At 36.9% G+C, this 21,763-nt stretch overlaps 2 protein-coding genes and 1 long non-coding RNA gene across 4 annotated transcripts; 2 read left to right on the forward strand and 1 right to left on the reverse strand.

The window, feature by feature from the left end:
* Positions 1–876: 876 nt before the first annotated feature.
* On the forward strand, positions 877–3,373 carry LOC116721089 (uncharacterized). The gene is made up of 3 exons (XR_004339505.1): positions 877–991; positions 1,246–1,297; positions 2,334–3,373. It is a non-coding gene; the product is annotated as an uncharacterized LOC116721089 (long non-coding RNA).
* Positions 3,374–5,894: 2,521 nt separating this feature from the next.
* On the forward strand, positions 5,895–13,328 carry LOC116720927 (uncharacterized). 2 transcript variants are annotated; one of them, XM_032564396.1, is made up of 4 exons: positions 5,895–6,006; positions 6,148–6,199; positions 7,448–7,484; positions 9,146–13,328. In XM_032564396.1, exon 4 carries the CDS (start codon positions 9,174–9,176, stop codon positions 12,342–12,344), a length of 3,171 nt encoding a protein of 1,056 aa, XP_032420287.1. In that variant the 5' UTR covers positions 5,895–6,006; positions 6,148–6,199; positions 7,448–7,484; positions 9,146–9,173; the 3' UTR covers positions 12,345–13,328. The 2 variants fall into 2 exon arrangements, with proteins under 2 accessions (XP_032420287.1, XP_032420288.1); XM_032564397.1 differs by having other exon boundaries at positions 9,150–13,328.
* A 1,673-nt stretch (positions 13,329–15,001) lies between these two features.
* LOC116721077 (interleukin-20 receptor subunit beta-like) lies at positions 15,002–17,082 on the reverse strand. Its single transcript, XM_032564618.1, has 2 exons — positions 16,749–17,082; positions 15,002–15,356 (listed from the first exon to the last, which is right to left on the reverse strand). The coding sequence occupies exons 1-2, from the start codon at positions 16,838–16,840 to the stop codon at positions 15,146–15,148; spliced, it is 303 nt and encodes a 100-aa protein (XP_032420509.1). The 5' UTR covers positions 16,841–17,082; the 3' UTR covers positions 15,002–15,145.
* Between the last annotated feature and the right edge of the window lie 4,681 nt (positions 17,083–21,763).

Below are 21,763 nucleotides of genomic sequence, written 5' to 3' on the forward strand. Positions count from 1 at the left end.
CAATGTCTTTTATCTCAGCGTGTATTTTAGCCAAATGATTGTTTTTCTCAGAGTTGTTTGTGGTCTTCAATGCCTGCTTAGTAAATGCATGCTCCTAACTTGTTTTGTTCAAAAGAACATCAGGTGGTAGTATTTTTAAATATGGTGTATATATTGTGACCTGTGCCACTCTAAATGTTGGCTGAAGCTACACAACAGGAAGGGTAGAAAGTAATAGAGGTAACGTTGAGGAAATGGAGGAGAGAAAAACACCTTTATTATATATCAGTAGAACTGAAAATACTCCAGGAACTTCAAATGCTTTTTTCCCCAAACTCACTGAGCCACATTCCTCAGGAACAAATCTGGCAGCAGCTCATCATCATTTTTAAGTAAACAGAATCTTCCTGGTTGAACAGTCATTTGAAATGACGATGTTAAATAAATAGTGATTCTCAGTGGCTTGTTTTGGAATAGTGGACCAGATCTTGACACGTTTCATTTTTGATATTTTATCTTTCAGTGTGATTTTACAGTATTTTATCTTTTAATGCTAAATCTCCCTTTTGATGTTAGTGTAAGTTTTCCATTAGACTCTGCTAAAGATGCTTCTGGTCACTTTCTGGTTTCCATGCTGAGCTACATACTATTTTATTTTTACTTCCTGTTGTTCAGAATGCTTTCTATTGCAAAGCAAAAATATTTTCTTCCTGGTACAGCTAGTGACACACGGAAAAGTCAAAGATGAAGAGTTTTTAATCAGTCGAAGGTGGAGCAGTTGTTTTATGATCATCTCCATACAAGGAAGTTAAGAAAAATTTCACTTGCTTGAGGAAAGTAAAGGCTTCAGATGTTTCATTATAAAGTTGAATGTGAGCCAGAACGGATATGATGGTTTTTGTTTCACTCTGAGTAAAAGTAGGTGTGTTTTAGAAGCATTTGTATACAAGCAGGATCAACCCTGAGTACTTTAGCAGAACTCACTCTCATCCTCTCTGAAGAATACCTGGAGGTAAGTCTGAACAATTTATTTTTGCTTGATGATATGTTTCTGTCAGCACCCCTGAATCAAAGCTTGGGCCCCAGAACCTGAGTTCATACTGAGGAGGAAACCATTTTTAAATGTTTGTCCAGGGACACATCAGTGCTTCAGAGCTCAGGTCCTGATTCAGGGGATGTGGGCTGAAGTTTGTGTAGCTAATCTAATTTTCTTAAGCAAATCCCAGTCTGTAACTAATTCTCCCATATTTCTGTGAATTAACCCAGGTTAGCAAAACTCAACACCTGCAGACCCTGAACTACAGAGGACAGAAACAAGGTTTGCATCATTTCATTTTAATCTTTGACAGAAATGTGATTTAGTCCAACCCAACTGCTTTGATTTCCTCCCACAATCACATTTTCATGGGTCTTGAAAACATGCATGACCATTTTTACATTTTTATTGAGGTGGAGACATTTGGAGGAAATTGTTACTTCATTCTTCTGTGAATTATCCGTTTCTGTCTCTTCTGATGGAAACTGAATTTGCTATTCTCACTATTTTTGGCTTTCAATGTTTCAGTTGTCAGTTGTATTTATTTTGCTTGCAAACATTTACATAAATACATCCAGTCATATAAAGTTTTAGTGTTAACATCGAACAACTGGAGTCTTTTTGTAGACATGCAGTTGATGCTTGCAGTTCTGAATCTCTAATATTCATAAGATATTCAGAAAAAAACAACTTAAACCTTTAGCTCATTGAAAGTAAGTGAAACCCAAAAGGGTTTTCTCTGTGTGTACAGCATAACTACATCAATAAACACACAATTTTACTGATATTATTCATAAATATTTGACTGTTTTTCATCAGAACAAGAAAATGTAAATATGTTCTGTGTTTATTCCAGGAATTTGTCAGACCCCGACTGGAAATCCAAACACTTTGAGATCATCTGAATAAAAAAATTCCCATTAATTTCAGAAATATGATGATGAAAAGTTTGTGTAATACCTGCCTGTCAGCACTATACAGGATTTTCACTGTTTGGCTCCCAAATGTGTGCATCTTTCAAAGAAATTCATCTTTCATCAGAGTAGCTTTATTTAACAGAAACTGTTAAAACAAATGATTTAATCTGATCACATTTATTCCGACAACAAAATGCCACATTAGGAAAAATAAGAAATTTATGATAAAAGTCAGTTGTGACCTTTTTAACAGATTTTTCCAAGAAACCCCATAATTATGGTGGAAGTGTTTCATTTTCTGTGAGGAATCATTTTAATTTACTTGTATTAATAGCTTGTGTTAATTAGATATTAAATTAACTATTTTCTCTACAGTTTTATAATTTTTCCTCTTATTGCAGGCAGATTGACACCACAGAGGAACCAGCAGTGACGGTCATGATGGACCTGTTATTGACCCTACGCCTCCTCATTGCTGGAGTTGTGTTGCTTTTGTTGCTTTTATTACTCTGGCAGAAAATCATCACTGACAGACTTACTCAAAGTAGGAAATCAAGTTTCAGATGTAATGATGCCAGCGTCAGAAGATCCAAAGATATCAGGAGCGTTAACACTAACCGTCACTTCGGTTTTCATTTCGACAAACTCACTGGAAACGACTCTGCTGGTCGTGGTTGATATCAAACTGTGGCTGCATTGGCTCAACATCCTGCTACTCAGAGTTAATTAGGTTAGCTACAGAGTTTTATCAGTTAGTTAAAGGTAAAAGTAAAAATATGCACCAAGAACAGAACCAATAAAATGATGCAATGATGCCACAGTTCAGTATGAAACCAGAAAGAGGAATTTGGAAATGAGGTCAAATTTGTTTTCAACCAGTTTAGTTTGAACTATAATATTCTGCAGATTCTTCCCACAATAACAGCAAAATTATAGAAGTTTGCAGTGGCTGAAAATGTAGGAGCACAGCGCTACCTTTAGTTTGACCTTCAGTTTAGCCAACGGTTAGCTCTTGAGAAAACGGGATATTTAGCGTAGCAGCTCAGTGGAAGGTTGTGGAAGGAATCATGCAATAAAGCCAAAACATTAGCATGGCTGTTACAAGAGGTGAATCTTCCAGTCACCCAAACTGTAGTAACTTTATTAAACGTCTGAATGTATTTTATTTCTTATTCTCATGCTTCTTTTTTTCAGTTTCTGGAATTTAATTTGTAGTGTTTTTATGTTTCATTTTACTTCCATGCAGATATTAATATTGCAACTTATTTTGTTGGTGTCAACAAAAAGTTTAATGCAGTAATAAAATGTTTGTTTTTATTTTAGACATTACATTGTTTTTGCACTGCTGTACTGTGCTATCATTGATTGTTTTCCCAAGTCAACAGTACTTTTGCTTAAATTATGGATTCATTTAGTAAAACAGAAGCACATTGGGTGATTTCTCTGTGTTGATTATTGCTGTTAACGTGTTGCCATATAAGTTCATTCCTGTTTAGTTTTATAGTTTATTCTTGTTTTTTGTATTTGTTGTGTCGACCTTTTTGTTCATCTTTATATTTGTCTTTGGCAAAGCAGCAAAGAAGGATTTACTGACCTTCTAGCATTAAAATATTGCACCACAATTAAATAACAAACAAATAATTAGCAACAAAAAAATCTCAGACATATTATTTATATTTCTGTGGAATTTAGCAAAAATAATTTGGTAATTTTACGAGAACTAAAACAAGTGACACTTGGTCTGATTTAACTTCAGAGTGAGAAAAAAAGATGTGTGTCTTTCCTGTGGCGTATGTAAACTTCTGGTTTTAAATGTCGAGGCTCTGCTCCCCCCTCTGCCCCTTTGGCTGCCCCCTCTGCCCCTTTGGCTGCCCCCTCTGCCCCTTTGGCTCCCCCCTCTGCCCCTTTGGCTGCCCCCTCTGCCCCTTTGGCTGCCCCCTCTGCCCCTTTGGCTCCCCCCTCTGCCCCTTTTGTTCCCCCTCTGCCCCTTTGGCTGCCCCCTCTGCCCCATTTTTACCCCTTGGCGTGTCGGAAAGGCTCCAGTCTGCAGCTGAACCTGAACTGGGCAGAAAATGAAGAAGTGAGAAGCTGCCTTTCACTTTCAGATTGACACGGGGAATTTTCCAAAAACATTTGGGTTCTTTCAGGTCCCAAATGGGTATAAAGAGTCAAGACAGCAAGAGCAGATTTTATTCTGGTTTTTGTCTTTATATCAGCAAATGTCACCATAAGTCACCCTGAACTGCCTTTCCTGCTGCATTATACATATTCTGCAGAAAAAGAGAAAAAGCATCTAAATTGTTTGTAAAAACAAACAATTTCTTTTTTCCACTGTGACTAAACTTCTCTTGCTTTTGTTAGTTGCGATCAACACAATTATATTTTCATAACCAAAAAAAGACTAATTTTATTTTCATAACTTTCATTGTACATTTTGTTAGTGTTGCCCATTTTAAACTGTAAACTTTGGTTAAAAACATAAAAATAATTTTGTCTCATTCCTCCAAACAGAACTGGTGAAATTAGGTCAAATGTTGTGACTTAACCTGTAATAATCTAATGAAGGAAACGTCTGTCAGTGTGGAAGTGACCTGTTGTCATCGTTGAGGCTCCGCCCACTGACAGGATGCCACAGCAGCTGCCCACTCCACAGATCAGATTCTCACTAGTTAGAAGAAGTGAAAACCACAAACTCATTTCACAGAAATGACAGAATCAACAGGATTTCAGAACATGGTTAGAAAAGCTGCAGAAGCGAACGTCTCCTCTTTAAATAAATGTGTTTCATGGAATCCAAGCAGCATTTCTGTGGGATTCTGTGCAGAATGGTTGAATCAAGTTAAACTGTAGGTGTGTGATCGTTAGCTGGAGGTTTGATAATCCTGTGAGATTATAATTTCTAAGCCAACCTTCCAGCCTCGGTACCTGCTCAGGTTCAGATTCTTCTCTTATTGACTGAAGATCAGAAATTCAGTCGGATCCGATCAGAACTGATTTCACTTTCATGTTGACACAGAGAAACTCTGAAGTTCGTCTCAAACATTTTTTAGGTTTTCCAAAGAGCCTGAGGTTAGGAAAGTAATTTAGTCATTAATTTTAAGTGACAACCAGCCTGGGAAAACATTTCTACTATGATTGGTTCGTGGTCTGTTGATGCCATTTTATGAATTTATTCACATTTTTATTTTTAATACTTAGTATGAGGGAAGGGATGGATTTCTTTTAGTTTTTGTCAATATTTGTTGATTATGTTCATAATTTAATCTAAAACATAAGTTTTAGATTAAATTATGACACAAATCATCTAAACTCATTTTTATTCAGTAGTTTGAAGCAATTGCATTTATTGAAAGGAATTTAAAAATATATATATTTTACCTTGACATTTATTGTATACCAAAAAGTAAATTGCAACGACATTTACTTTAAAGAAACGATGTAAGCCTTCAGAATAACCAAAATAAATAAATTGAAGCTCATAATTTATTTTTAAAAATTACATTCTATGTATGCAGCATTTTGTGAATGTTTGTGAATCTTCTGAGTGCAGTCAGTTAAAAATGATCTCCAACGAACCAAATATTTAAAATGAACGATTCTCAAATCCATCACTATTAATATTACTTCACAGCACCAACAACCATGAAAACACTGAATAGCCTGTGTGGTTTTGGGTGGATTTTAAACAGATTACATGTTAAAACCTGATTAACTCTACTCTGTTCCCCAAAGGGTTGGCAGTTGTAAGAAATGCAAATGTGTTTCCCATCATTTCACAGAAATCCTTTAAAACTTGTCAACACATGCAACACAACGTCTAACAGAAAAAATGTCAAAAGCTTTTTTTCCTTTTCTTTTGAAAGTGTAAGTGTGTGGTTGTGGTTGTGTGTGTGTGTGTGTGTGTGGTTGTGTGTGGGGGTGGGTGTGTGTGTGTGTGTGTGTGTGTGTGGGGGTGTGTGTGTGTGAGTTTTATCCGTTGTTTCAGTTTTGCTTTGAGCTGAATCGTGAGGTTATAAATGCAGCTGCAGTAAATGAAGGCAGAACTTTCCCTCCGGTTCTGACAGAAGATTGCTGGTAAGTTTATAAACTCTCACATCTTCACTTTTTTACTTTTTTTTTTTTTTTACATTTTTAAAGTTTTATCTTTAAATTCTGTTTTGCAGATTTTTGTGTGAAATCCAGTTAATAATTTGTGTTTTTTGTGAATAAATTCAGTTTATCAGCAGGAGAACATAAACCACAGACTGGAGACAAACAGATAAGAAAGGTTAGTTTCTATTTATCTTCTCTAAAGTAACTTTTCTTTAAGCTAATTGTAATTTAATGTTTATAATCTATCAAATAGCCTTGGTAAAAATAAAACACCGTCTATCAGTTTGATTGATTGAAACATAATCTGTTCCTTACCAAGTTACTTTTTCTATTTAACATCTGAACTCCTCATTTCTGCATGTTTATCAAACAGACATTAGTCCAATAGAAAAGTTTGAGAAAATAGTTATGCACCTAGAAATCTAGACAATAAAATCTTTAAAACTGGATATAAAATGTGGCTTTAACTTACTGCAACTTAATGCTCATTAATATTAAGAATGGATGTTTTGGAAATATGGCACAAAAAAGCATAACTAATAAGTTCATGTGAATCTCCTCATATTTGATTTTCCTTTCTGTGTAACATAATAAAAGTTCTTTATCAATCAATCAGTTCTTTATCAATCAATCAGTATCACTATTACACACAATAAAGTGATCAGGTCCCACAAATAACAGAATAAAAATAAAATTAAACTATACTGACACAAGATAAAGTAAAACCATGAAAGCAGAAACATAACAGATCCTCAGAAGTTATTTTTAGTCGGGTTTGAACATTTCTCGTGTTTTCACATGTAACATGTGAAACAGGCTGCTGGGGGAAGAAATGTCCCAACATGCAGCTCAGATCTGCTTCAGTTTTTCTTTCCCTGATTTGGCCGTTTTTGTCTTTTGCTCCATTTTGCTTTTACAGGAATAAACTGACAAGTTCAATATTTTTTTATTCCAGATTTCTTTCAATAGTTGAATTAAAGTTGTTTGGTGTTTTCTAAGTTCTTCACTGCATCAAGTCAAATAAACTTCTGACTAAAACAATTAAACCTGATTATGTGAAATATTAGATTAAAGATGTAAAGAGTTAAAGTACAAACATTTGTCTTCAGTTCTGCAGAGCTGAGCTGTTTGTGTTTCCTGTTTACAGGAATTAGTTTTACAAATGAATAAACTTGACCTGTTCCCAGTCAAACTGAATATGACATGTTTTAAATTGATCAATTAACACTGCATCACAGAAATAACCATTAATAACCTCATACTACAGGTTACTAAATGTTAATTATTCTGATAACTGTGTTAAATTTATTGGTTAAATCTATTATGAAAGAGAAACTTCAATGTTTTCCATGTTTCTGTTTATAAATATTATTGCATAATTTAATCAGGCCTGATAATTAATGTTCTTTTTATTGCATTTCAGGATATTGAAAGTTACTGACTGGAAGCAGCTGAAGCAGGTTTGTTGTGACTCGTGTTTAATTCAACACATTATGTGAAAATGATCCATGAGTGAAAGAGGTGAAATATCTGCTCTACAAAATATCTGTATGATTGGTAACATTATTTTTTTTAAAGTATGGCGTCACATTCCAGGCTCACTTTTTGGCTTAATAAATGATCTCAAATCCAGTTTTGCTAGGAGACACGAGTCTCTGTTCAAAACCTCAGACTAGTTCCCTCTTCTCTAATTACTCTGTTGCAACACTTGATGTCTCAACACCACATAAATCTGGATACATAACTAAATTCAGGCTTTATTCTCTTTCACTGCTAAGGTAAGAATATTCAGTATGGGATTAATGGGAATATCTACATTATGTTGACAGAGGAAAGTTTATTTCTCTTTTCCTTTTCTGCACCGTCTTCTTCGTCCTCTTCTTCTTTTTCCTCCACATTTTGAATCCACATCCGGTTCTTTTCCTATCAGACCCAGTCTATGCTGGGTGTCTGGCACTTGATTTCAGCTGAAAATCTGAGAAATCAAATTATTGAATCAGATTATTGGAGAAATGGTTGTAGAAGTTCGTCCTGCAATCGAGGTTGCCGGTTCGATCCCCGCTCTGTCTCTCTCTGTCGTGTCCTTGAACAAGACACTGCACCCACGTTTCCTGCTGGTGATGGTCAGAGGGCCCAGCAGGTGGCGCCGGTGCACGGCAGCCTCACCTCTGTCAGAACGCCTCAGGGCAGCTGTGGCTACTATCCTGTAGCTTGTAATAGGACAAAAGCTACATACAAAATCTGTAGTAGGTAACCTTTATAATATAAATGTCATAATAACATTACAGTATAACATCTGTGAAAAAATGGGGTTCACGAGGATGATTGACAGCGCTAAGACTCTGATTGGCTGTTCTGATGGAGGGGCAGTTTATCATTATTATCATCAGCATAATTTTCTGCCTTGGAAAGAGGCAGAAAAACTGTTTTTTGTTTTTTACAGATTATCGGTGTCATAGTGAAAGTTTGAACAAATATGTGAAATAAACAATTTTATAAAAGTTATCTACTGCAGCTTTAAAGCTAAACATTACTCAACATTACTCAGATAGCCCACATACTACTGACTATATTTTAGCTAACCTTAGCATTGTAGCTTATTTTAGCTTATACACTATTGTTTTCATGCTGAATGAAGGGCTTCTGATAGCCTACATGCTAATGGTGGCATTGAAGCTAAAATTAGCATTTAGGTAATGGTAGCTTATGTAGTACTGCTTGCATACTTGGAAGATGTTACTGGAGGTCAATATGCTAGCAATAGCCTTCATGCTAATCATCTTGTTAGCTGATTTTGTTATAAAGACTTCATGTAATGTGCTGGATGGAGAAAGTCGATGTCAGTCAACATGATAGTGATAGCCCACATAACAAGAGTAGCCTTTTAGCTAAAAATAGCATTTTAATAAATTTTGATATAGCAGCTTACCTTTACATACTGAATGGACCAGGTCAGTGTTAGTCAACATGCTAGTACTTTATAGGCTTTGATGTGCAAAGCCTAAAGTATGCAACAGATGCAGCTGCTTAATATTGATTAGATGGTCCAATAAAAAAACATGTTACTGTTTCATAGGAAGACATTTTATTTTTGATGCTGTTTCCGTTTGTTTGACTCCAGGCAGATTGGCAACAAAGAAGAATCTACAATGGCTGTCAAGACGTGGGGGTTACTGACCATAACTCTGTTCATCGTTGTGGTTGTAATTCTGATGCTCCACTGGCTGAACATCATCACACTGACTGATGTATTCACATCTCAGAGGAACCTCTCAAAGTTGGTCATCGCAGCATTAGACGATCCAAAGATATCCGGGGCGTTAGCACTGATAACCACTGTGCTCTTCATCAAGTCAAACTCCCTCACAACAATTCTCTGGCTAGTTGTGTCTGCAGTATTTAGCCTGCATTGGTTGAACATCGTTCCACTGCCGGGTTTCTTCCCATCAGCATTAGATGGTCCTAAGATATCAGGAGCAGTAACGGTGTCAATCATACTGTCTCTTACTCTGTCAACCTCATTGACAACAATTATCTTGGCTGCTGTGAATGTTGTTTTTTGGTTTAATTGGCTGAACATCATCACTCTGAGTGATGTATTCACTTCTGAGAGGAACATCTCAGAGTTAGTCTTCACAGCATTAGATGATCCTACGTTTTCTGGAGGGTTAGCACTGACAGTCACTGTGTTTTTCATTAAGTCAAACTCCCTCACAACAACTCTGTTGGTTGTTGTGTCTGCAGTATTTAGTCTGCACTGGTTGAACATCATTACACTGGCAGGTTTCTTCCCATCAGCATTAGATGATCCTAAGATATCAGAAGCGATGATGGTGACAATCACAGTGTTTTTCACTCTGTCAAACCCAATGACTACAACTGTCTTTGCTGCTGTGAATGTTGTTCTTTGGTTTAATTGGCTGGAAATCATCTCACTGAAGGATGTATTCTCATCTGAGATAAACCTTTCCGAGTTCGTCTTCACAGTATTAGATGATCCGAAGATGTTGGGAGTGTTAACACCAGCAATCACTGCGTTTTTCATGTCCAACTTATGGGTAATAACTCTCTCACTTACTGTGTATGCAATCGTTTGTTTGCATCGCTTTAACATCGTTACACTGACAAATTTCTTCCCGTCATGGTTAAAGAATCCCAAAATATTAGGAGTGTTCATGGTGACAACCGCAGTGCTTCTCACCGTGTCAACCTCACTGGTAACAGCTCTCTCAGTTGTTGTGAACGTCATACTTTGGTCCAATTGGCTGAAAATCATCAACCTGACGGATGTTTTCACATCCGACAGGAACCTTTTAAAGTTGGTCATCCTGGCATTAGACAATCCAAAGATATCAGGAGTGTTAACACTGACGATCTCTGTCTTCTTCTTCATATCAAACGTGCTGGTAATAACTATCTCAGTTATTGTGTCTTTAGTATTTAGTTTGCATCGGTTTAACATCATTTCACTGACACATGTCTTCCCTTCAGGGTTAAAGAACCCTAAAATATTAGGAGTCTTAATAGTGACAGTCACTGTGTTCCTGACTTTCTCAACCTCTTTGATAACAACTCTCTCAGTTGCTGTGAATATCACACTTTGGTTCAACTGGCTGGACATCATCACAGTGACAGACTTAGTCACACTGGGTTCAGATGTATTCATGTCGTGCAACAGTTGGTCAAGCTACTCAAAGACCCGCGCTGAGTCAAGCCCAGGAGCTAAACGATTGGCTGATGTTGTCAAAGGGAAAAGCACTCTAATAACGTCACAAACTGGCTGTACCCCAGTTTACAGACTTCCACTAGAAGGGAAACAGATCAACATTAATGGCTGCAAGAGCTTCACTTTTGGAGAGAAATCCATGAATTGTAACAGAAACATCATGGTTCTTGGAGCTGCAGGTGCTGGAAAGTCCACTGCCATCAATGCGATGATAAACTACGTTCTAGGCGTTAGATGGGAAGACTCGTTTCGGTTTAAGTTAGTGGATGAAGGTCAGTCAGACTCACAGGTTCACAGTCAGACATCAGAAATCACAGTGTACAAACTCTACCACCAGGAGGGATTCAGGGTGAACTACTCCCTCACCATCATAGACACTCCAGTATTTGGGGGAATCGGCGGCGTAGACAGAGACAAGGAGATCACAGAGCAGCTGCGAAACCTCTTTGCTAACCAGGAAGGTGTTGGTGAAGTTGATGCTGTGTGTTTTGTAGTTCAGGCAGGTCTAACTGAACTGACATCAACACAAAGATATGTGTTTGATTCAGCGCTGTCAATCTTTGGCAAAGATGTGGCAGAAAACATCAGGATCCTGGTGACGTTTGCAGACGAGCAGCAGCAACCAGTTGTAGAGGCCATCAAAGTGTCCGGTGTCCCATGTCCTAAAGGTGCAGACGGGCTGCCAGTTCACTTCAAATTCAATAACTCAGTGCTGTTTGCTAACAACAAACCCTCCTTAGTAAGACGCATGATTTGGCCCTATAAAGAGAAAACCTTTGAGTATTGGAACATGGGGACAAAGAACATGGCCGGATTTTTTGCTAGTTTAGCTAACATCAAAACCATAAGATTGACAATGACCAATGAGGTTCTGAAAGAAAGAAAGCACCTGGAAAGTACAGTGGAGGAGCTGCAGAAGCAGGTTAAACTCAACTTGGCCAAGCTGGAGGATATCAGGGAGACAAACGACAAACTCAAAGAGCATGAAGCAGAAATCAGAAACAATGAGAACTTTGTGTTTCACATCACTGGGAGAAAGAACAGGCAAATTGATATTTCTCACACTAGGCAGTATATTACCAACTGCATGCAGTGCTATGTTACCTGTCACTATCCTTGTGGCATACCGAATGATGATGGTAAGAAAGGATGTTCTGCAATGAACCAAGATGGATACTGTCATGTATGTCCAGGGAAATGTTTCTGGAATGTGCATTCCAACCAGAGCTTCAGATGGGAATATAGTCAAGTTAATGAAGCACAAACAGTGAAAGAACTGAAAGAAAAATACGAGAAAGCTTGTGGACAGAAGGTAACCTTAGAGGAGCTGATGAAAAATCTGATGTCAGAGTATCGATCTATGCAGGATGATGTGGTGAAACTGATTGCAGAAGCTGCAAAGTGTCTGAACAGAATGAAAGAGATAGTCCTGAACCCAAACCCCCTTACTACTCCAGAATACATCAACATGCTCATTAAAGGAGAGGAACAGGAGGCCAAGCCAGGCTGGGAGGAGAGAGTTCAGTCTCTGATGAAACTGAAGGAAAAGGCAGAGATCATAGCTAAAGTAGAGAAGGAAGTTCTGGGTCATTAGTAATCTGATGTTTCACAACAAATCTAAAAACAGACAATGATCAGTCAGCTACCAACACTGGCTGGGATGTTTTCAGTTTCATTGATTTTTGCTTCTTTAAATGGCTTTGCTAATAATTGTATTGTATTTTGTGGGTTTTGCTGGGAATCAAATCAAGTTGTTTTATTTTGTCATTTTAAAGATGTCTCCACCAGTATTTGTTGGGGTTTGGGGTCACAACTGCTAACAAATATCTAAAACCTGTGAATATCTTAGATCCCACCCAAAAGGCTCTTACAACTCTTACTATTTTAACAGTTCAAACACCAAATATACCTTTATATTCATTAATACATCCAGTGGAAACAGTTTTGCCACTATCCACAGTCTTCCTTTTCGCCGTTCTTGTGGGTTCAGCCAATCAGTGCCAAGGAAAATGAACGGTGCTCCTGGATTGGCTGCTTTGCAAATAGCCAGTCGTGTATCAACTGTCTCAAGTAGAATTGCAGCAAAAATATTTCAGCTTTCTAAAGTGCATGTTTTAATAAATATTTGAGATTTTCTTCAAATAATTTGGAGTTTCGTTCCACATAAAAATCAGCAAATTGGTGAATCTGTGAACTCTGAACCGCGATCAGACGGGCGTCCGCTGTGTGTCTTTGGGCTGTTGATCATTCTGTGTACCTGCTTTTCACTTTGGGTGGAAATGTAGATTTTTTTTCTTATTTTCTTTAGTTGAAAGAAAAACCTGTCCTTTCTCACACATAGAGATCTCCTCCTCAGTGCATTATTTTCATTTGATATTTTGAAAGGTTCCACAATACAGATTTTAGGGTTTGTGTGAATGTCATGTAATGGCAGCAAACGGATTCATAAGTGGATAATTATCCATTGGATCCAGTTATCCAGCAGATAATTGGATTGAATTTACTTTTTTGTAAAGTCCCTGAAACTATGTTGTTATGAACTGGCCTTTTGTGAATAAACTGAATTTAATTGAGATAATCCAATCGACTTTTTCTTTAACTGTTTAGAGATGGTCTTATTTCTAGACATAAATCATGTTAGTTCAAAAAGTAACATTGAATTTCTCTATAGACAGAGTATTTTGAACCATTTGTGTATTTTGAGAACTTCGAAGGAACTTTTCAGAAATTTGTCACATGACTGCTGACAAAATATTGTTTTGAAACACGAGTTTCTCTGTGTCAAATTATTGACATAAATTAATGTAATTAAAACTGCAGAAGAAATTCTCATGTTTACTTCTAATAAACTCCATTAACAAACCATGTAGTTGAGCTCAGCTTTCATTCACAACACTGGGTTCTGTTCAGTTCCTCCTTTGTCCACTAGGTGGCAGCACACCTTCAGTCGTTGATCATGGTGCAGGTCTGTGAAGTGCAGGAATTACAACATTCAAATTATACTTCATTTTAAAAAACACATTTCAACATCCACAAAATAACAGGAGAAGGAAAAATTCTGTTTTAGGAAAATCAAAACAAAACATTTATTTTAAATTCAGTCCAGAAAAACATCAGAAAACGACTTCAAGATAAATAATCTTTAACAAATTATTATTTTAGTTTTCACAGAGCAGCGTTCCAACATTAAACATGATTTTTATCCAGGAAGTTTTACGTTTCTTTAATCAGATCGGGATGAAAAACATGCATTTGTGATATTTTCCATAAAAAGATTTAAAGAATATTCATGAATCGTTTTCAGTGTTTTGTTCCCTGATGCAGCTAGTTACCATGGCAACAGCTACAGTTTCCTCCACACAGGAAGTGATGTAATTCCTCGTTGCCATGACAGACTTAAAGTTGAACGTCTATGGACGCTTTTCTTTTGTTTTTAAGTTTATGTCTTTATTTTTTCTAAAATAAATCTTTTTTTAACCCAACTTTCTGTCCAGAATAAAAACATTTTCTGATTCAGTTTGATCAACAGTTCAATCAAATTTAGACTTTAGATTGATGTGTTAAACATTCATGTTGGAAAGACAAAACAAGAACCAGTTTTATAATATAAAACAATAATCTTTGAAATAAAAAGACGCAGTAGAGCTGAACGTTGAAACAACAACAAGACAATAAAACTGTTTAAATTCTTCAGTTCAACTCAGATTCTTGCTGAAATCCGATTTTCTGCATTGTTGATTATTTTATTAATAAAATATGATCTCAATCAATCAATCAATCAATCAATCAAATTTTATTTGTATAGCACATTTCAGCAGCAGGCATTTCAAAGTGCTTTACATCATTACAAACACAGAATCACAATGCAACATAGAATCAATCATTAAGTCAAGTTCCATCAATAAATTTGTAATTGATTACATTTCAAATACAATCCTAAACAGGTGGGTTTTCAGTTGAGATTTAAAAGAAGTCAGTGTTTCAGCTGTTTTACAGTTTTCTGGAAGTTTGTTCCAAATTTGTGGTGCATAGATGCTGAAAGCTGCTTCTCCTCGTTTGGTTCTGGTTCTGGATGCAGAGCAGAACCAGAACCAGAACCTGAGAGGTCTGGAAGGTTGATACAACAACAGCAGATCTTTAATGTATTGTGGTGCTAAGCCGTTCAGTGATTTATAAACTAACAACAGGATTTTAAAGTCTATTCTCTGAGCTACAGGGAGCCAGTGGAGGGACTTTAAAACTGGTGTTATGTTCTCTATCTTCCTGGTTTTAGTGGGAACGGCAGCTTTATGACCCCAAGGTGATGAACATGCCTGTGTGAACTTTAGTTTCTCTGAGATCAACGGACCAGAGGAGCTTCAGCCTCATGTAGAGTCTGGACTCGTTCGTTTGGGTTTAATGAATCGGTTGAGAACTCTTACTGTTGTTCCTGTTGAACAGAAATCTGGTCCAGGCGGACATCTTGGAGCCACACTGCGCCCTGACCCGCAGGCTGTAGTCGGAGTCAGATCCCAGGTCAGAGGTCAGGTCGCAGCTGGTGAGGGGGATCCTCTGGCACTCAGGAGCGTTTATCCAGCTGCCGTTCTTGATCAGGAGCTCAAACTCCCTGAAAACAGAAGCAGGAGGAAACAAACTGACTCAGAAACCAGCCTGACTCTCTGACGGTCTGGTTACAGTCACTGAAGTTTCCATCAGCTGGGTTTGATTCCAAGAGAAGACTCTCAGTAATCCTCGCTGATCTTTTTTCTCTGTGTTGGTTTTGACCTCAGGTTCAGGATCAACGTTGCTCAACAGCCGTTGATCTGCATTCCCCCTGCAGACGCTGCAGCTGTCAGTCAGGCATGCTAATGGCTGCCAGGCGTTGATCACTCTGACCTCCTGTTTGCTGTGACTCACCTGCCTCATCCATCAGGTCGGGTCGGTTTGCTGGAATATGAAGCAAAACTAAAACATAAACAGTCAGGCCGCTGGCGCTCATAAACAGCATGTTGCCTCTGCAGCTTGTGTGAATTTTACCCGATAAATAAATCTGTGTTTTCATTGTGAGAGGAAGAAAACATGAGCTGCTTCCATCTGGAAAACTTTTCATTTAGTCTGAAGCTGCTGCTGGTTTCATTCACTGTTAGTTTATTACTAACAACCTCAACAAGGTTTGTCTTCATAAGTTTATTATGTTTTAAATGCTTTACACTATAAAAACATAACAAGATTCATTAATTATGAAACACTCACTCAGACCTGTAACTTTCTATAGACACTAAATGTGAGCAAATATTAGTTTTGTCCTATAAGTAACTCAAAGCGGATCTGCAAACAGAAAAACTCTTCTGAGCAAACAGAGCAGCTGAACAGAAGCTGCTTTCATTTATTGTGTCCAACGTAGAAATGAGTCATTATTCATGCATTAGGGGTCAATAAGTCTGTTTTTATGTATTATTAGAAAATAAACACAGAGAGAAAAACTAATGTCTGCTGAAAGCCAGAGACAGATTTGAGTAAGGAGCATAAAAAGGGAAAAGTTAGTGGAAGAAAAAAGTAAAGATCTGATTGAATTTCTCACTGAAGTCACTTTTAACTTCTGGAATCAATAAATCACCAAACGTGTTTCTAAACGGCTGATTTATTGACCTCTGACCTTTGAGGTGAGTCAGCCTGCAGACTTTTAGTTTTTTGTTGAGCCAATTTATTGCAAATTAATTCAGTTTCCAAAAACTAAACCTTAAAATTCTGATGACTTTTCACCAAAACCTAAAACTTTTCATCTGTGAATCATTACTGGATGATTATTCACAATCAGCAGCGATAATATTTACATGATTCATCGATAATATTTACATGATTCATCGATAATATTTACATGATTCATCGATAATATTTACATAATTCAACATTGACAGCTAACATTTTTCTGTCCGGTGTTTTATGCGTGGTTACGTTTATCTTTTAGCCTCCTGCGTTACTCTGTTTATCAGATCAGCGGTTTGGTGACTTTACTCACCCCTGGTACTGAACGGAGTAAAGCACGGTGGAGTTGCATGATGCTGTGGGCTGCGTCCAGCGCAGGACGTGTCTCATGTTGACCGAGTCCATGCAGACGGACCCAGGAGCCGGCGGCGTCCCGACGCCTGCAGGAGAGTTTCCATCAGATTGTCTGAGTGGACGGAGATCTTGTTGCTCTTTTCTTTTAAAAGTATAAATCCTTATACATTTGGTTTCCTTACAAACATATAATAAAACATTTAATTCTGCTGAACAATAAGTTGAATGAAAAACTGTCAAATGTTTGTCAGTAAAATGAACCAAGCAGCCGATGGATGAAATGTCTGCAGGACGAATTTAATGTTCACAGAATCCAGTTTGGCCTGAAATCAGTTTAAATGATTCTGATTAATTCCAGTAGAACCAGAACAACACGACCAGCTTTGTTATTCTAATGATCCTGAAGTGAAGTGAATATACATTTAACTCAGATTAGCAAAACTCAACACCTGCAGACTCTGAACTACAGAGGACAGAAACAAGGTTTGCATCATTTCATTTTAATCTTTGACAGAAATGTGATTTAGTCCAACCCAACTGCGTTGATTTCCTCCCACAATCACATTTTCATGGGTCTTGAAAACATGCATGACCATTTTTACATTTTTATTGAGGTGGAGACATTTGGAGGAAATCGTTACTTCATTCTTCTGTGAATTATCCGTTTCTGTCTCTTCTGATGGAAACTGAATTTGCTATTCTCACTATTTTTGGCTTTCAATGTTTCAGTTGTCAGTTGTATTTATTTTGCTTGCAAACATTTACATAAATACATCCAGTCATATAAAGTTTTAGTGTTAACATCAAACAACTGGAGTCTTTTTGTAGACATGCAGTTGATGCTTGCAGTTCTGAATCTCTAATATTCATAAGATATTCAGAAAAAAACGACTTAAACCTTTAGCTCATTGAAAGTAAGTGAAACCCTAAAGGGTTTTCTCTGTGAGTACAGCATAACTACATCAATAAACACACAATTTTACTGATATTATTCATAAATATTTGACTGTTTTTCATCAGAACAAGAAAATGTAAATATGTTCTGTGTTTATTCCAGGAATTTGTCAGACCCCGACTGGAAATCCAAACACTTTGAGATCATCTGAATAAAAAAACTCCCATTAATTTCAGAAATATGATGATGAAAAGTTTGTGTAATACCTGCCTGTCAGCACTATACAGGATTTTCACTGTTTGGCACCCAAATGTGTGCATCTTTCAAAGAAATTCATCTTTCATCAGAGTAGCTTTATTTAACAGAAACTTTAAAAACAAATGATTTAATCTGATCACATTTATTCCGACAACAAAATGCCACATTAGGAAAAATAAGAAATTTATGATAAAAGTCAGTTGTGACCTTTTTAACATATTTTTCCAAGAAACCCCATAATTATGGTGGAAATGTTTCATTTTCTGTGAGGAATCATTTTAATTTACCTGTATTAATAGCTTGTGTTAATTAGATATTAAATTAACTATTTTCTCTACAGTTTTATAATTTTTCCTCTTATTGCAGGCAGATTGACACCACAGAGGAACCAGCAGTGACGGTCATGATGGACCTGTTATTGACCCTACGCCTCCTCATTGCTGGAGTTGTGTTGCTTTTGTTGCTTTTATTACTCTGGCAGAAAATCATCACTGACAGACTTACTCAAAGTAGGAAATCAAGTTTCAGATGTAATGATGCCAGCGTCAGAAGATCCAAAGATATCAGGAGCGTTAACACTAACCGTCACTTCGGTTTTCATTTCGACAAACTCACTGGAAACGACTCTGCTGGTCGTGGTTGATATCAAACTGTGGCTGCATTGGCTCAACATCCTGCTACTCAGAGTTAATTAGGTTAGCTACAGAGTTTTATCAGTTAGTTAAAGGTAAAAGTAAAAATATGCACCAAGAACAGAACCAATAAAATGATGCAATGATGCCGCAGTTCAGTATGAAACCAGAAAGAGGAATTTGGAAATGAGGTCAAATTTGTTTTCAACCAGTTTAGTTTGAACTATAATATTCTGCAGATTCTTCCCACAATAACAGCAAAATTATAGAAGTTTGCAGTGGCTGAAAATGTAGGAGCACAGCGCTACCTTTAGTTTGACCTTCAGTTTAGCCAACGGTTAGCTCTTGAGAAAACGGGATATTTAGCGTAGCAGCTCAGTGGAAGGTTGTGGAAGGAATCATGCAATAAAGCCAAAACATTAGCATGGCTGTTACAAGAGGTGAATCTTCCAGTCACCCAAACTGCAGTAACTTTATTAAACGTCTGAATGTATTTTATTTCTTATTCTCATGCTTCTTTTTTTCAGTTTCTGGAATTTAATTTGTAGTGTTTTTATGTTTCATTTTACTTCCATGCAGATATTAATATTGCAACTTATTGTGTTGGTGTCAACAAAAAGTTTAATGCAGTAATAAAATGTTTGTTTTTATTTTAGACATTACATTGTTTTTGCACTGCTGTACTGTGCTTTGTTTTCCCAAGTCAACAGTACTTTTGCTTAAATTATGGATTCATTTAGTAAAACAGAAGCACATTGGGTGATTTCTCTGTGTTGATTATTGCTGTTAACGTGTTGCCATATAAGTTCATTCCTGTTTAGTTTTATAGTTTATTCTTGTTTTTTGTATTTGTTGTGTCGACCTTTTTGTTCATCTTTATATTTGTCTTTGGCAAAGCAGCAAAGAAGGATTTACTGACCTTCTAGCATTAAAATATTGCACCACAATTAAATAACAAACACATAATTAGCAACAAAAAAATCTCAGACATATTATTTATATTTCTGTGGAATTTAGCAAAAATAATTTGGTAATTTTACGAGACCTAAAACAAGTGACACTTGGTTTGATTTAACTTCAGAGTGAGAAAAAAAAAGATGTGTGTCTTTCATGTGGCGTATGTAAACTTCTGGTTTTAAATGTCGAGGCTCTGCTCCCCCCTCTGCCCCTTTTGTTCCCCCCTCTGCCCCTTTGGCTCCCTCCTCTGCCCCATTTTTACCCCTTGGCATGTCGGAAAGGCTCCAGTCTGCAGCTGAACCTGAACTGGGCAGAAAATGAAGAAGTGAGAAGCTGCCTTTCACTTTCAGATTGACACGGGGAATTTTCCAAAAAAATTTGGGTTCTTTCAGGTCCCAAATGGGTATAAAGAGTCAAGACAGCAAGAGCAGATTTTATTCTGGTTTTTGTCTTTATATCAGCAAATGTCACCATAAGTCACCCTGAACTGCCTTTCCTGCTGCATTATACATATTCTGCAGAAAAAGAGAAAAAGCATCTAAATTGTTTGTAAAAACAAACAATTTCTTTTTTCCACTGTGACTAAACTTCTCTTGCTTTTGTTAGTTGCGATCAACACAATTATATTTTCATAACCAAAAAAAGACTAATTTTATTTTCATAACTTTCATTGTACATTTTGTTAGTGTTGCCCATTTTAAACTGTAAACTTTGGTTAAAAACATAAAAATAATTTTGTCTCATTCCTCCAAACAGAACTGGTGAAATTAGTTCAAATGTTGTGACTTAACCTGTAATAATCTAATGAAGGAAACGTCTGTCAGTGTGGAAGTGAGCTGTTGTCATCGTTGAGGCTCCGCCCACTGACAGGATGCCACAGCAGCTGCCCACTCCACAGATCAGATTCTCGCTAGTTAGAAGAAGTGAAAACCACAAACTCATTTCACAGAAATGACAGAATCAACAGGATTTCAGAACATGGTTAGAAAAGCTGCAGAAGCGAACGTCTCCTCTCTAAATAAATGTATTTCATAGAATCCAAGCAGCATTTCTGTGGGATTCTGTGCAGAATGGTTGAATCAAGTTAAACTGTAGGTGTGTGATCGTTAGCTGGAGGTTTGATAATCCTGTGAGATTATAATTTCTAAGCCAACCTTCCAGCCTCGGTACCTGCTCAGGTTCAGATTCTTCTCTTATTGACTGAAGATCAGAAATTCAGTCGGATCCGATCAGAACTGATTTCACTTTCATGTTGACACAGAGAAACTCTGAAGTTCGTCTCAAACATTTTTCAGGTTTTCCAAAGAGCCTGAGGTTAGGAAAGTAATTTAGTCATTAATTTTAAGTGACAACCAGCCTGGGAAAACATTTCTACTATGATTGGTTCGTGGTCTGTTGATGCCATTTTATGAATTTATTCACATTTTATTTTAATACTTAGTATGAGGGAAGGGCTGGATTTCTTTTAGTTTTTGTCAATATTTGTTGATTATGTTCATAATTTAATCTAAAACATAAGTTTTAGATTAATTAATGACACAAATCATCTAAGCTCATTTTTATTCAGTAGTTTGAAGCAATTGCATTTATTTAAAGGAATTTAAAAATATATATATTTTACCTTGACATTTATTGTATACCAAAAAGTAAATTGCAACGACATTTACTTTAAAGAAACGATGTAAGCCTTCAGAATAACCAAAATAAATAAATTGAAGCTCATAATTTATTTTTAAAAATTACATTCTATGTATGCAGCATTTTGTGAATGTTTGTGAATCTTCTGAGTGCAGTCAGTTAAAAATGATCTCCAACGAACCAAATATTTAAAATGAACGATTCTCAAATCCATCACTATTAATATTACCTCACAGCACCAACAACCATGAAAACACTGAATAGCCTGTGTGGTTTTGGGTGGATTTTAAACAGATTACATGTTAAAACCTGATTAACTCTACTCTGTTCCCCAAAGGGTTGGCAGTTGTAAGAAATGCAAATGTGTTTCCCATCATTTCACAGAAATCCTTTAAAACTTGTCAACACATGCAACACAACGTCTAACAGAAAAAATGTCAAAAGCTTTTTTTCCTTTGCTTTTGAAAGTGTAAGTGTGTGATTGTGTGTGTGTGTGTGGGTGGGGGGGGGGGGGGTGCGTGTGTGTGTGTGTGTGTGTGTGTGTGTGTGTGTGTGTTTGTGTGTGTGTGTGTGTGTGTGTGTGTGTGTGTGGGT

This window comes from Xiphophorus hellerii, chromosome 6, assembly GCF_003331165.1.
Source record: "Xiphophorus hellerii strain 12219 chromosome 6, Xiphophorus_hellerii-4.1, whole genome shotgun sequence".
Classification (NCBI taxonomy): Eukaryota; Metazoa; Chordata; class Actinopteri; order Cyprinodontiformes; family Poeciliidae; genus Xiphophorus; species Xiphophorus hellerii.

What these genes read in the sequence shown, in the direction of transcription:
- LOC116720927 (XM_032564396.1), top strand. Translation starts at nt 9,174, where the DNA reads ATGGCTGTCAAGACGTGGGGGTTACTGACCATAACTCTGTTCATCGTT.
- LOC116721077 (XM_032564618.1), bottom strand. Translation starts at nt 16,840, where the DNA reads ATGGACTCGGTCAACATGAGACACGTCCTGCGCTGGACGCAGCCCACA. An exon ending in TACTCCGTTCAGTACCAGGG is followed by an intron (nt 15,357 to 16,748) that starts GTGAGTAAAGTC and finishes TTCTGTTTTCAG; the next exon opens with GGAGTTTGAGCTCCTGATCA.